General features: G+C 38.3%; 1 protein-coding gene across 1 annotated transcript in view; it reads right to left on the reverse strand.

Moving 5' to 3' along the window:
- The window catches only part of HERC1 (HECT and RLD domain containing E3 ubiquitin protein ligase family member 1), a 96,383-nt gene that overhangs the window by 75,768 nt on the left and 5,394 nt on the right, over positions 1 to 15,221 (reverse strand). Inside the window, exons 2-4 of the mRNA XM_065688041.1 lie at positions 2,454 to 3,409; positions 1,128 to 1,223; positions 635 to 829 (exon numbers count right to left, since the gene is read on the reverse strand). Coding sequence (XP_065544113.1) covers positions 635 to 829; positions 1,128 to 1,223; positions 2,454 to 3,383 — 1,221 coding nt within the window. The 5' untranslated portion in view covers positions 3,384 to 3,409. The remainder of the gene's footprint in view (positions 1 to 634; positions 830 to 1,127; positions 1,224 to 2,453; positions 3,410 to 15,221) is intronic.

A 15,221-nucleotide genomic window follows, 5' to 3' on the forward strand; every position in this document is an offset into this window, starting at 1 on the left:
CAAAGTTTTCTGAATACATAAACATACTTTATGATGCCTGGTCCTGCAGTCCACTGCCATATAAAATAGACAGTAACGTCAACAGAAACAATTTGAGAATATGCACCTAAATTGTCTAGGGGCCAAAAAAATGCTTTTACTTAAGTCAACACTGCAAAGCCAGGATAGCAACAGAAAAGCAAACTGTTATATTCTGTGCCACGCATCACTAAAAGCGCTCAGTTGCAACTGCAGAATGTGTGACTGAGAGCAGAAAGAGCACCCTGTATTTGGATTTTCAGAAAGTTGTTAATTAAGGTTGCTGTGCCAGCAGTTAGCCAAAAATACCCCACAAAAACTAGAGGCAAACAAATTTGTCTCTGCAAACGCATTTCATAGCAAGTTATGGTAATTCAATTGTTCTTTTTATATGATATTGATTTCTGTGTGCCAATAAAAACAAAACAGAGTGTTTTTTCCAGCCATCAATAAAAGTAATGAGATTTGTTCAATAAAATAACTTGTGTGATTAGTGCTGAGCATTATACCTTCATTACAACTTGACACTCAGAAATGAAGTACTAGTTTCCGATTTTATGCTACAACTATGAAGCTCTTAAATGTTACATAGTATACCACTACAGGTGTCACTCACTGTCTGTGCATCAGAAAAACTTGGAGCAAGCTTGGGCTGAAGTATTTTCTCTTGAGTTCCTTCTACCAGTTGATGACTGCTGTTGCTACCCCAAACATATACTTCGCAGGTCTCAGATACAATGGGAGCATCCCCCGTTTGAATGCTGTCAGGGCTGGCACATGTCCTTGAATAGTCTGATGCCATTCGACAAACCTATTGAAAAAGAGATTTATTACATAGCAGCATTTTCATTTCTTTCCATATTATCACAATGTTTAATGCAACTTTAACTTCCCTTCAATGATTCTTTGCCTAAAACATAAATTGCCCATCACCATATCATTGGGTTGCCCAAACACTTTGTTTTTCTACATCTTAGTTATTCACCATTTTTTTGTCCTCCTCTCCTACTCCAGAATAACTCAGCAGAGACTGGACCATACCCACATGCACACACCAGTCAGAGGTGTAACTACAGTTACCCCAAGTCAGGGTTCATTTCAAGACATACCTCTTCAAATAAACACAGTGCAGCCTCGTAAAGGGAACATAAGCCATCAGATGTCCTAGTTGGCTCTCTCCATTGACTTCGATCAGCAGATGATCCCTACAATTTTTAAATGTTGTTATTATGAGAAAAAAACCTGGATGCAGCAACAGTGCACCTGTACAAAATACATTAGGGATTTGTTCTGATAGCTGTGCAAAATTAAAGCTTTTCTTATGAGCATAAGTACACTACCTTTCTCCCCTGAGCGGCGATATCTGCATATACTCTGGGATACCAAAATTTGACAAGTGCTAGTTAAACATTCTTAGTCATTTCTGTGAAAATACCTGAGTTTAATTTCTCCTAAATATTTTTCTGCAATGCACATCATTTGTATTTAAAGATATTATTATTGAAAAATGAGTAATAATCATTTTTGTGTTTACATAATTTCCACGTTTTAGTGTCTAAATTTATACCTAGTCCAGAACCAACACCAAATAAAATTGCCCATAAAGACTTTCAATCCAATTCAGATCCTGCCACGCTCTTCTCATGGTCCCTATTCCTTATATATTTTAGGTTTTTCAATTTATGTTTATTGGCAAGCATTATAAGCCTGAGAGAAAAGAATGACATCAGAGGAAAAGTCATTCCTTGTTTTAGTCTGAGCACAAGGCAGAAGCCTGCCACAGCTTCTGATTGCATACTGTGCAATAACTTCATAGCTTTCAAAAGACTATCCATCCAGGACCAGAAGTAAGCACTCCATATACAAAGCAGTGCGCTGTACTTCCAAACAATTCAGCTCATTTGCTGACTGCATTCATTTCTGAGCAGTAGCAAAACCACTAAACATCTCAAATCTTACTGATCATCCAAATACATAAAGGAGAAGTCCAGGCTAACTGGAGAACAAGAACGTGCAGTAGAAGTAGCTTCAATTAGGAAACAAGGCGGACTGCAAAACTTGGATTTCTAAGCAAATTCAGCCTATAACGGTTCCACATTTTCCTCACTTTTTTGCTATGAACTTATATGTAAAGTGGATCAAGTACATCCTTGATCCTTTTACTGAAGTTAAAGCATAAGATCAAAAGTGACAACACAGTTATTGCGTTTGTGTTTCATCTTTACCTACAAAGAAATGGGAGGGCAGCAAAGGAGAGAAAGAGACAGTGGGTAACCCAGAAAATACTGGAAGAAACCATTTTACAGAAGAAACCCCTTTTTTAACGTTTTCAGCAAACTGCTCAGCAAACCAGTATTCAGTGTTGAGAAGCTATTTAAAGTTAAGAATGCAACTACATTTGCAACATAGAAAAAAATCAAAGCTGGTATACCCACCAAAGATCGTCGCATCTGTGTTAATATGCTCATAAAGCAGTCAAAGCTGATCATCCCTTCTGGACTTTGTAGCAACTTTGTTTTCTCCATGGTGTTTACTACAGCTGAAGCACCTAAAGCCATTTCTATCCATTCAAGAAGGTATCGCAAGGCACCTCGCTGGGCAGCCAAACCAAGAAGCAATTCAGAAGCTAATCTACGACCTAAAGTGTCTGCCCCAGAGTTTGGAATTGTTACTCCTTTAAGAAATGTTGTTACTTGTGATAAACAGTCCAACCCCATTGGTGGAATCTTGCTTTCATTTGCTAAAGATAAAGGTGGCAAAGAGCTTACAACTTCTATTGCAGTATGGATAACATCGTTGCAAAGACTGAGGCCAGGTCCTGATGCTGGCATCATCCAACTTTGTCTTAGCAGTGCAAATAACAAGCTTAATCCAGTCCGAACCCCCATTTCTATGAGTGCATCTGTACTTGATCTTGGACGTTCACTGACAGAATGCACATCTGTGGATCCAGAACTGCTCTCTGGTGAATGCTGCTGTTGTTTCACCTTACCCTTATCATGATATTTATTAGAAAGTGCATAGAAGACACGCTGCAACACAAGAAGACGTTTTCGAAGTGCTCCAGCAAATGGAGAGTCTGAGCATACCATCTTCGCCAGTGCCAGCTGGCTGCTAAGAAGGGCATCCAAGTAGTGGTCCTGTTCATCACTAGATAGTGATTCCCGCTCAAAATCTGGTAACTGAGGTCCTTTCAGGCACAGAACCTGCTGGGGCAATGGCACTACTTCTTTATTGCTGACTAACTTAGCATACAAGATAGAAACTCCCTCCCTTGTTGCAATAGATTCACTGTCTTCTGTGATCCAGGAGCTGTTTAGATGTTCAAGCCATTTCAGCTTCACAGGCGGGACCATAGCTGCCATGTTGGATTACTCCTTTGCCATCAGTCCTGGAGATAAAAAACAACCTGTAAGTGGGTGTACAGTATTATCTACAGAACTTGTTACTCACAGTATGACAGATCCCAATAACCCTTAAGTAGCCTTGTATTTCCCCAATGCGCAGCCACTACAAACCTCTCAACCATACTATTCAAACATGCAAGTGGAGCCATTAAAAAAAAAAAAAAAGATGCTGTAATAAACTACTTCCAAAAAACTGAGGTGGTGCAAGCTTACAAAAGTACGGTATGTTAGGAAGACAAAATTTGGAGGTAAAACAGGGGAAAGAAGTTAGTTTTTAGTTAAGTTTTGAGGGAGTTTCTCTACCTTGAAACCAACAATGTAGTATTGTGATTAATAAGCTGGTAAAACAATGACAACACAAAGTGCAGAGGCACCTCTATCACTGCAGATCAGCATGCCACATGTGAAGAACTGTATGCAAGAAGCAGTATGATCAATAGCTTGAAATTTCATGGTAAAACATGCAAGCTTTTACAATTACGGCAGAAAAAGTTCTCCAGTAAGTAGAGAATCTATTATTTGGAGATTCAATAGTAGAAGAACCTAGCAAATCACAGAAGGATGAGTCATCATGAAAGAAAACACAATCCTGAGGAGCACTGACAAGCACTTCCAACGGTGTGACAAGCACTTCCGTAATGGTTGGGAAGGTTAGGGAAAGGAAGCATTTTTACAGTTTTGTAAAATGCTGATCAACTGGGTTAAAGCAGATGGATTTCTGTCGTGAACTCATGAAAAACTGACATTGGATCATGCAGAGAAAAAAGATTATTCCTCCCATTTACCCTAACAGAGAAACTAGCCCCAAAGTTGGACTACAAGTGTGGCTTGTCAGTATAGCAAATCAAAATAAACACATACAGAATAAAAACTAAATAAAATGAAATCTGATCTATAAAATACAGCAGAGAAAAAAGGTGGGGGGAGTGGCTAAGTAAGAAAAATGAGAATATTCACATAAGAACAAATGGGTATGAAACAATTACAGATGTATTTAAACTGAGAAACTCAGAGGTTTGTTCCCCATTTAATTCTGTTATAAGTTTCTAATGGAAACAGCAAACCCTTCTGAAAAGGAATACAGCAACTTCTGATATATAAGACAGAGAATTTTTCCAGCCTCATGTTGTCATTCTTCTAAGAAAATATATCAGGTTAACAAAAAGATCTTCCCTGAAGAGATTCTTATCACAAAAATAAATCCTAACTAATCTGCAGCAAGACCACAAAATGAAATTTCTTCCAATTCTGCAACACTTGAGAATATTCGAGTATTTCCTATTTATTTAGAAAGTGCCCAGGGCTGTCTCAATGACTGCTCTGTCACACACAGATGAGGATTTATGGGTAAGACCGTTTCAAATCAACCCAGCAATGCATGACGTCTTCTAAGTACTGTGGAATTGCATTGTAACTTAATGAGGTAGATACTCTGAAAAAAATGTTAACTGCTGAACAGCCACAACTCTTCTGTAATGACAAGAAATTCTATAGACCAAAAACCAAGGAAATAGATCTGACAGCATTCTCCTAAGAATAAAGTAATGAGTAGAACTCCTGTACTTTACATATTGTCTAAAGCTCAGAAATGGAAGATGTTAGTATACTTCAAAAAATTATTCTAACCAAAACCAGCAGCATATGCACTGGCTCCCAAAGACAGCCGAGCCTGGTGTTTACACGGTCTGCAAATGTTGGCCTATGTGAGGCTAAGCTGAGATAGAAGCAAAGCTTGCATTAGGATAGCTACTTAGAAGGGCTTATTATCTCAAGCACAGTACCAATGTTGACACAGTCATACTCGGTTTACACGATCAAAGCTAGTTCACATACCTTAGAATCACAGAATCAACCAAGCTGGAAAAGACCTTTAAGCTCATCAAGTCCAACCATTCCCCCAGCACTGCCAAGTTCATCACTAAACTACATCACTGAGGGCCTCATCTACACGAATTTTAAACACTTCCAGGGACAGTGACTTCCACTGCCCTGGGCAGTCTGTTCTGATGCCTGAGCACCCTGTGGGGAAGCAATTTTCCGTATCATCCAGTCTAAACCTCCCCAGCCTGTTTACTCTTGTCCTATCAATTGTTACTCTGGAGCAGAGATGAGCCCCCTCCTGTCTCCATTCTCCTTTTAGGTAATTGTAGACAGCAAAAACCCTGAGCCTTCTCTTCTCCAGACTAGCCCCCTCCCCACAGGTCCCTCAGCCATTCCTCTTCACACCTGTGCTCCAGGCCCTTCACCAGCTCCACTGCCCTAGTCTGGACCTGCTCCAGCACCTCAATGTCTCTCTTGTAGTCGGGGCCCAGAACTGAACACAGGATTCAAGGTGCAGCCTCACCAGTGCCTAGTACAGGGGGATTATCACTGTCCTGGTCCTGCTGGCCACACTACTGCTGATACAGACTACAGATAACCTTGTTGCTGTATGCATCATAAGACTTTTCAATCCACTTCTCGGTTTTTCCTTTCATCTTGCCATTTCAGGCTGGTCTGCCAACACCTAAAGACTGAAAAAAGCGAATGCAATACAGTTTTAGAGTAGCTATCTTTTGGAATACTTAAAAGTATCCCAAAAAATTTACAGCTACTTAAAAATGAACTCAGGCCTTCATTGCTAGATCCCATTCATAGCTCTGGATCAGAATCCTGGCATGAGTCAGGAAATCTATAGAAGAGTATATACAGATTGTGCAATGAGCATTTCATAGTTATATATGTCCCATGGATTTCAAAGACTGTCTAATCTCTTACTTGCAACCAAGCAGCATATTTCAGTTCTTTGTAACTGGATTTAAGATACTTATTTACCAACTTACATTTCTCTATTCCAATCTCAATCTCTCAAATAATTTCTTGCTCTTATTTTGCTTAATATTTTTTACCCTCATAAACACAGTATTTTCAGTTAAACACTCTTGAACTCAACAGCAAAAACACAAACCACATGAACTTCATGCATGTGAAATAACAATGAAGTCATTAAAATCAGCAACATTTCTTACTTATCTTTTATACAGTGTTCAAGTACTGCAAAAGTAACAGTATTAATAACATGACCAAAAAAAAACCTAATTCAAAAAACAAACAATGAGTTCAAAAACCATCTTACAAAAACACAGCCAGCTGAAGCAAGGCTTCTACTGAAGCTAAGTCAGAGACATTCTTGTTTTAAATTAATAAATAAAAAGAACACTCTGCTCCCAAAGAGACACTTGAGTTAGTAACTTTAATACCAGTAGGATTCAGAACTCCAGTTTCTCCAAGGGGATTCTTCATGTCAACTGGACATTTTTTGTCAAGCTAACATTGCTTAATATGCAAGAAGCCTTTTTTGAAGCAAAAGAGTGTTTTCAAACTGCTATTTTTAAAACAAGTCTGTTTAAAGTATCCCACAAATGCTCTACCTCCTATTGTACAAACCATATCTGACTCCTGTTGTATAATCATTAATCATGGGTTACATAGGTTCTGAATGATCAGTTTCTCTTCTTTGACCCTTCAAGTTCTATTGTATTACAATTTCACTAAAAAATGATACCGCATTCTGAGGGAGAGGGTTTTGTTCTTGGGTAGTCTGAGCCTTACTTCATCTAGTTTAAAACTCAACCTCGAAGGTGGGGGGTGGGGAGGAGGGAATCTCTCTGCCATCTAGTGACAGGATGCGCTTACTACAGTAGTAATGCTTGTAGTGAACTGGTAATATACAATGCAACTTGTTCACTCTTCCACTTGATATTTCACTCTTAAAAAAAATAAAAATCAGAGAACTACAACAGAACTTTTCCTCCAGTTTAGCTGCCACAAAAGCACATTTTGTGCTGTTAAGCGGCTGCTTTTCCAGGCAAATTTTCTCTAAAATAGATCAGCACCTTCATCAAAAGCCTTATTTGAGCAGGAATGAGCCTTGCCCAAGTAACTTCAGTTGCATTTCAGCAGACAAAACCCTTGCACATGTCTACCACAGAAAAACTGGAGCCACAACGGTGAACCATGGTTCAGAGGCAATGTGCATTCTTCGTATTTCAGTCCAGACACACCTTCTGTTTACACTACGAAACACACCAACAGCTCAGCCTCCCAAATCAGTCTGAGATTCTGTGCACACATAAGAACCCATCTACACTAATAAGCTCCCTGGAAAAAGACTCATTCATTTGCTTCGTGTTATGCTTACACCAGCTATTCCTCAGTCTGAAGATACAAAACTTGCTCAGGTACCTCCAAGTTACAAATACTGCTGCTTTTCCTGAAAACTGACATGATACTAACCTTCCCCTAGTATGCATTTCTAACAGTAGAGACCATCTATGCACAGAACACAAGCACAGCGACTACGTGTCACTGAAGTTAACCAGAAGCTAGACAGCAATAGCCAGCATGGTTCACAGGTAGGGTTTATTTCCTCCAGCTCATTGCCTGAGGACCACAAATATGAAGTTTGTACCTGCCTTGGAGCATGGGCAAGGTCATTTCATTTCAAATACAGGCAACAAAAGATAAAACACATGCCTTTGAAAGACCATGTGAACATCCTCAATAATGTTTTACTACATCTAAGCACACCAAGGTCAACTGACAATGTGGAAGGTACCAATTCTGCAGCATGGGCCCCCATGGAGTCCCACCAACTTCCTGAACAAGCTGATCATATGGCCAAGCAGAAGGAGAGAAGGCAGAAACATGAGACAGGAAGTGGAGAAAGGAAGTACTTTCAGCAGCAGCAGCACAAACCTAAACCATGCTGAATGTATAGCAACAGCTTTAGAAAAGTATTTCAACACTGGAACACTTAAAATGGTTTTAATTCAAAGTTCCACCCTCCAAGTTCCCAGAACTTTCTGGGATTTCTATTCTAATAGAACAACCCTTCATGGATCAAAAATCTAGGATCACTTCCAGACATTTTTAATTTAGAGTTATTAGACAAAGTTTTGCTATTTTCTTTATGTAAGTGTGCCTGTCCAGCACAAGGTGGAGAAAAATCTGGTCCCACTGACAAAACACTAAGGACAAAAGCCCAGCTCTCCTTCCCTTAGTCCTTGTTTTCCTTACCTCCTCAGAAAAAAGAAAAAGAAGTCACGAGTGAGAATTCACAGCACAGATCATTTGTCATATCTTTTGGAACCACAGTTCCTGTAGGGCAAACAGCCATTTTGAGGGAGTAAATGCCCACATATATTTTACTGTTGCTGATCAGTAAGTGAACTAAAATGGACCTAAAACTCATAACTGAACAAGCATTAAAAGAAAGCATTACCAATTTTAGCATCTATTTCAAAAGCTTACTCTACGGAACAGTTAGGACAAAATGAAAGTATGAAACTCTAAAAAGCAAGTTCTATGTATCCTGGATGTAAAATTGTTCTCCTAATAGCAGCGGCAGCAACCAGAGCTGCAGCAGAATAAGCGTGAAGGTAACCAAGACTGCCTTCAGCCCTTGTTTCCCAACTCAGAATTCAAGGTTTTTTCTTATAAAGTTAGGAACCAATGTGGAAAACCTCTGCCTAAGAGTTGACTCTGAGAAACAAGTAATTCAGGAACACATTTAAGTAGGAACACATTCAAGTGGAAACACTAAGGGCAGCCGATGAAACTGTGTTACACAAGGAGTAAACAAGAAGCATGAGAGAAAGTAAAGCAAAGATACAAGCATGAGACTACCTTTAGCAAAACCCAGGGCAAGGCCAAAGGTCAACTGCATTCCTTACTAACATTTTTTGTACAAAAGAATTTGGGTATTTCTTATCCAACTCAATGCCTGCCAAGAAAGTGCTTTTCATTAACAAGAGGAAGAAGATTCAAAAACCTATCGACCGGCAAACTATTGGCAGTTCTAGAAAGGACGAACTGCTGCTGAACAGAATGTGAAGAAAAGGGATTTGTCCACCACCCTCTTGGAAACCACTGTTAAAACTTGGCAGGGGAAATGATGCTTAATAGCACTGTAACAGTGCTGCAGACACCACAATTGAACTGAAGAAAAGGCTCAGTTTCACCAAATATTCTACTTGGATATTTGCAAGCTGTAGGACAAAGCTGGTGGTTACTTTCCACTTCAACTGGGACACTAACTGCTGCTGTTTCTCTGACATCATATGAAAGGGAATGAGAAGGAAAGAACCGTAAGATGAAACCTGCAAAAACAAAACCATCATGTTCAAGGGGGACTTTTTCCTGAGCTAAGAGGAGAACAGTTAAATAACAAAATATGCTTAAGAGAGCTCTCTTCTAATGTAGTAAGAAACATAGACATTACCTGCAGTATAGACAAAGGCTGGGTTTTCTTTTTCCTTTTATCATTTCACCACTTAAAATGCACTCAAAGACAAACCTGCAATTTTCAAAGCTACACCTCACTGCACAGCGAATGATCATCCCCCTGCATTTCAGATTCCATGTTTTCCACACACAAGTACAAACTAGCTACCTCTTCTGGTCTGCTTCTGGATTTCCCCAGGATGTAAACAAACTAACACCAAACACACAAATTACCTAGTGCTATTATCACTCAAATTCTAAGCTCAGGAGGAAGTCTTCACATCTTGCAATAATTAGTAAGCATCAAAAGAAGGTAATAGGCTGCATTTCAAATTCAAATAAATCAACTTCCAAGCAATTCTAAGCACTATGAAATTATAATACTTAAATGGTTGACATACGTTTCCCACAAGGAACTTTCCCAAGAACTGAGAGAATAAAAGTCTACATCAACTTCAGTTTCCCCTTTTTCTATATATTTCTGATCCTCTACTTACATGATGAGTTAAAAGAGGTTATGGATTACTGTTAGACTAATCTAGGGGAAAAAAGAAAACACAAACCCAAGAGTGTCCAAGTGTTTGTCAGCAAGACAGAGTACATGCTAACAACAAATTTCTGAGCTGAAATACAGAGAAAAGAAGAAAGTTGTTGTATTTCAAGGTGATAATACAGTCTTTAGTGGCCTAGCAAATATTTTTAAAGAATGTAAAGTATTCTGTGTTACTAAAGAGTTTGGTTTTCTTAACTAGGAATTAATTCAGCCTTAAATCATCAGCTACTTCTTACAGATCACTTAAAACATTCATTTCTGAGATGTAAGCTTGCCTAAAATAACTAATAAACTACACATATTAAAATCTGAAAGGCCTGCTGCAAGTAATCATTAAGTACAACCGACTACTGAACTAACAAGCTTTCAATTAATACTAAGTTTATATCCCTAATGAAATAGGCCAAACAGCAAATGCTTTTACTGAGGAAAACTGCATATTTTCTAAGGAAGTAAGAACCATCCCTGGATCTTAAATAAGAATAAGGTAAGAGACCGGAGATGCAGACAACTGAATTTACAAGTTATTTTCACAAAACGGAAGTGAATGATGAAGTGATAAAACTATAAATACTGCTCTTCTCTTCTATCCCAATGGCACTTTAAACACTCAGAAAGAGGAACCTGATCTTGCAATTAAGCCCAGCTTGTATACCATGCCACTGACTGTATGAGCAATACCCTGATGCAAAACTGACTGGGAGATACAGCAAAATCAGTATTCCACTGTGTTTCAGTATTTTCCTTATATATACTAAACACATTTTTTGGTATTTACTATAAATATCTCAGTATTTCATGCATATGAATCTCAAGCACAAGTAATTTCTGTGTAACAATTTTTTATTTTAAAAAGTGGAGTAATTCTTTCAAAACATCACAGTTGACATCAAAGTGAAATTATAGATAAAACTGGGGAAAATGTATTTTTTGTGCTTATATCGTGTGCCATAAAAAAAGTAAAATGGGACTGCAAAGTAACAGTAAGTGTTTCCAGCAACTTATCACCCCTGTCTTACCACAACTGCCTATGGAAACTGTAGATCTTTCTAGAAAGGAAACAAAGCAAACACGAAAGAGTTCCCATAAATCTATTTGGCACCCTCAGATGTGAAGACTGTCAAATCCCCAAGAACTAATTTTCTTCATATTTTTATTACAGCTTCTAGAAACCAAGAAGTTTTATGTCTTCTCACTTTGAGGTAAGTGGGACAGCTTTAATCAACTTCAAATACAAGAACAGCTCATTGGACAGGAAAAACCACTGCAGAACAGATTAGTAACAGAAGTTCTCAACTTCAAGACAGTCAAATGGACTTCAGAATTTGGAAAGTGCAGTAAACATTTCCACATTCCAAGGGGTGGAAATAACAACAACAACAACAACAATAATAAAAATTCTTTCATATGGGTTGAAGGTCAAAGCATATAAGGTCATAAAGATCCTTTTTCTGAGCTTAGCAGGAAAGATCAGCCCTGGACAGAATGTATACACAACTTCCCAGAAGGAATTTCCACACTCTTCCCTTCCTACATCAGCTAGGAAATTATGGGAGATATTTGAATTTGTCACCGAAGAACTGCCTCCACACAGCTGATAAATTCATCCTAATGTGAGTAAACAGGAAGCCCCCCTCTAGGAATTAGATCTGGGGGGTAGGGGAGTTGAGAGATCCCTGAGAAGGTCCTGTGAATAGATCTATGAGAAAGGTAGCTGCAATAAATTAAAAGGTGGAAATCGGACAGAAGCACACACCATACCTTCTTTGTGAGGGAGGAAGAGGTAGACAAGGAACAGCTCTAAGCAACTTTAAACTACATTCCTGCAAGAAGAGATTCAAGTGTGAGGCTCAATTTAAGAAAAAAAGATGGCTTCTTGTTTTGTTTAAAAGAAAGTTGCACAAAATATCATTAAAAAGTGGCAGACAGGAATATTCTCTTACTATTTTGAAAATTAGAAAGCATAGCAGCACAACTTCCCCACAAAATGTGTTTTTTGCAGAACACAGCATACACACGTTCAGCTTATCGACAGAAACCACCTAATTTTGTGGAATGGAGGAGTTAATTTTAGGGTGCTTTTTTGTTTGTTTTAAGCAGCACTATCTCCAGTACAGCAGTCCTATCTCATTGCCAAATGTGGGTAATCACTGGTATTTCATCAAGAATTTCAATAAAGCTAAAAGCCCACAGATAAGAAGGAAGAAGGCATAACTACTGCCCAGTCTGCTAACAGGAAAAACAGAACAATCAGAAATCTTCAAGCTAAATCCTCCAGTACAGTGATTTCCCATTACTTGTATATATCTGAATCCTCCTGCTTAATTGTTATTTTACAACATTTTGCTTTCTTCCCTATGTACAATGTCCAGGCAAGTAAACATTGTAATACAGGGATAAAAAACAAATGCCATATCCCATAAAGTGTTGTCAAATGGATGCAGTGAAGAAAGGGAAGATATTTTAACCCAGTCTCCAGGCACCACTTGCCACACTCCAAGGAGATTTTCAAACTTTATAAAATCATTCTTCCACTAACAGAACTACAAGTTTCACAGTTTTCTTTACAAGTACTGGAAACACCACACCTTGCACAAAATCTTTAATACAAGTATCTCATCACAACTTATATGGAAGAGGGAGGTTCAACCACCAGGTCATTATCACAAACTCCTACAATTATAGATGTATAAAAAACACAAAAGTCTCTTGAAGACTTGGAAAATGCTGTCAAATTCTTCTGCTCAGATAAAGCATGGCATGTCAGCCAGGGAAATAAGAGGAGAGACTCGTATGTTGTAGGAAACAATACGATAACTCAACAGTAAGCACACTGTTTCTGCAGAGAAAACCCATACACAGTATCACTGGTAATTATAAAAACATTTGAGCAACTCTCATAATATTAGGAGAATGAAATTTAACATTCTACCCAAATTCTACTTTAGGTGATCCTATTTCTCCCTATAGTGTCAAATGAATAAAACTCAGGATTATTCACTTCCCATATTAATTAGGTATTAAGTACAAAGAAAATAAAAGCATCCTCAGCAGTCTACTTCAAAAGCTAGCAGACATGTGGGAAGAGCTAGAATATTACTTTGGTACTTCTACAGGCTTAAGTTATAATATCCTGTAGCAAAACCAGGATTCATTTAAGGAAAAGTGAAAATAGAAAGGTAATGAAAACTCCCCACACCCCCTTCCCGTATTGAAGGATGATCCAGAAACTTCAGAATTCTGGAAACATGAAGACAGCACAACTTGATGAAACACACTCTGAAAATCAAAATGCATAAAATGAGATACAGTATCTTGGCATGAAGAAAATACATTTCTTTAAATCAACATGCTCACTGAAGATATTAACAAGGTCTGCGTTTAACAAAACTACATATTACCGCATTCTTCTCTTAGTCTGACCTAAGTAGAAATCAAGCACAAAACCAATTATTCTGACAGAAGCCTAGTGCTCAGATTTCCAGAACAGGTACAAAAGCTGTTGAAACCTGTATTTTCTGTAAAGCTGTTGAAAAACTGCACCTATAAAGCTGGAAACATTACATGTCCTAAAAATCAGAAGTCTTCTCAGAGGAAATATAAACAACACAAGCACTCATTCACTCCCTCTCTGCAATTAGCAATTTCAGCAACCTCTCAGCAGATACTGACTACATTTACCAGTTTTTATGGGAGCCTCATTGCAAAAGCTTATAACACAAGAAGCTGGCTGGCTGTACAGTCAAATCAAAGGCAGGAAGCACCAAAACTAAAGAACATGCAAGGAACTCATGCACTCTGCACACCCGAATTCTATTTACTGCCTCATCATAAGGTTATAATACCTTCCCCAGTGGATACAGGTACAGACATTTTCTAAACACAATGCAAGAAAATTATAACTTCAACAAATTTGCCAAACAAATAAGCAGACTTGTGTATTTCTGAAGGACAGAGTTCTCAAGCATGTGTTCGCTGACAATGATCTTTCTCAAGTTCACAGGAGCTTTATTTACTATTTTCAACATGAGTGGTCCTAGAGTAAACTGCACTAGAGGTACTTCAAGCATGGTATCACCTGGGTGCTTTCTGAAAAGGACTCCATTGAATAGCGAAGCAGAGGGCAGCCAGAGCGCACTACAGCTGGTATTGCTCCGGGTAGTTAAATCTTCTTTTGAAACAGTGAGAACTCATTTCTGTGGGTGAGCCAGAAAAATGAAACATTTTGTGGCTTACACAAAACTCAAGAAAGATTTTGCAAACAGAATCATCAGGTAATTCTACAGCTCATGAAGAATTTAATTCATTCACTGCAAGTGAGACTGACTACTCAAAAGCTTCTTTTTTCTGGAATGTTATTTTAGATAAGTCTGTAAGAAAGCAGCAACTCTGTATACACAGCTGATCATGGGTCTGAAACAGTTAATTTATTTTAAGTATGACTGAAAAGCTGATGCAATGTTTCTATTTACTGCTTCACTGTGATGAGAATAATACAAATCCATTACACAAATGGAATCTCTTAAAAGTTGCAACAATTTAGCTTCGTAGCACAGCACCTGGAACCCTTATAAATTATTTCGTTAATTCACATAAAGATTACGTTCATACCAGTAAACCAAAGTCTTTATTCTGTATCTAAGTATACTAAATTATTATCTCAATATTCTGTCCAACTCTAACACAACTATGACATACATAAAATGTGGCGATTTTCTTTGTCCTCCGCAGTATCAACTGAAACCAAAGCCTTTCTCCACAGAAGCCCTGCAGACCTCTAATCACCTATATCATATTCCTTTGCCTTTTCCCTAGTTCCTCTATTGCTATGTGATTACCTACATTGATGTAATGACCTACTTGCAGCATCAGTATATGCATTTGTATGTTCATCAGCATGACTCCAGAGCTAAATATGGAATTCAAGATACAGATTTACCTTGACTTTGTGCAACAGAATTACTGCTTCCTGATTTTGC

This window comes from Lathamus discolor, chromosome 8, assembly GCF_037157495.1.
Source record: "Lathamus discolor isolate bLatDis1 chromosome 8, bLatDis1.hap1, whole genome shotgun sequence".
Lineage (NCBI taxonomy): Eukaryota > Metazoa > Chordata > Aves > Psittaciformes > Psittacidae > Lathamus > Lathamus discolor.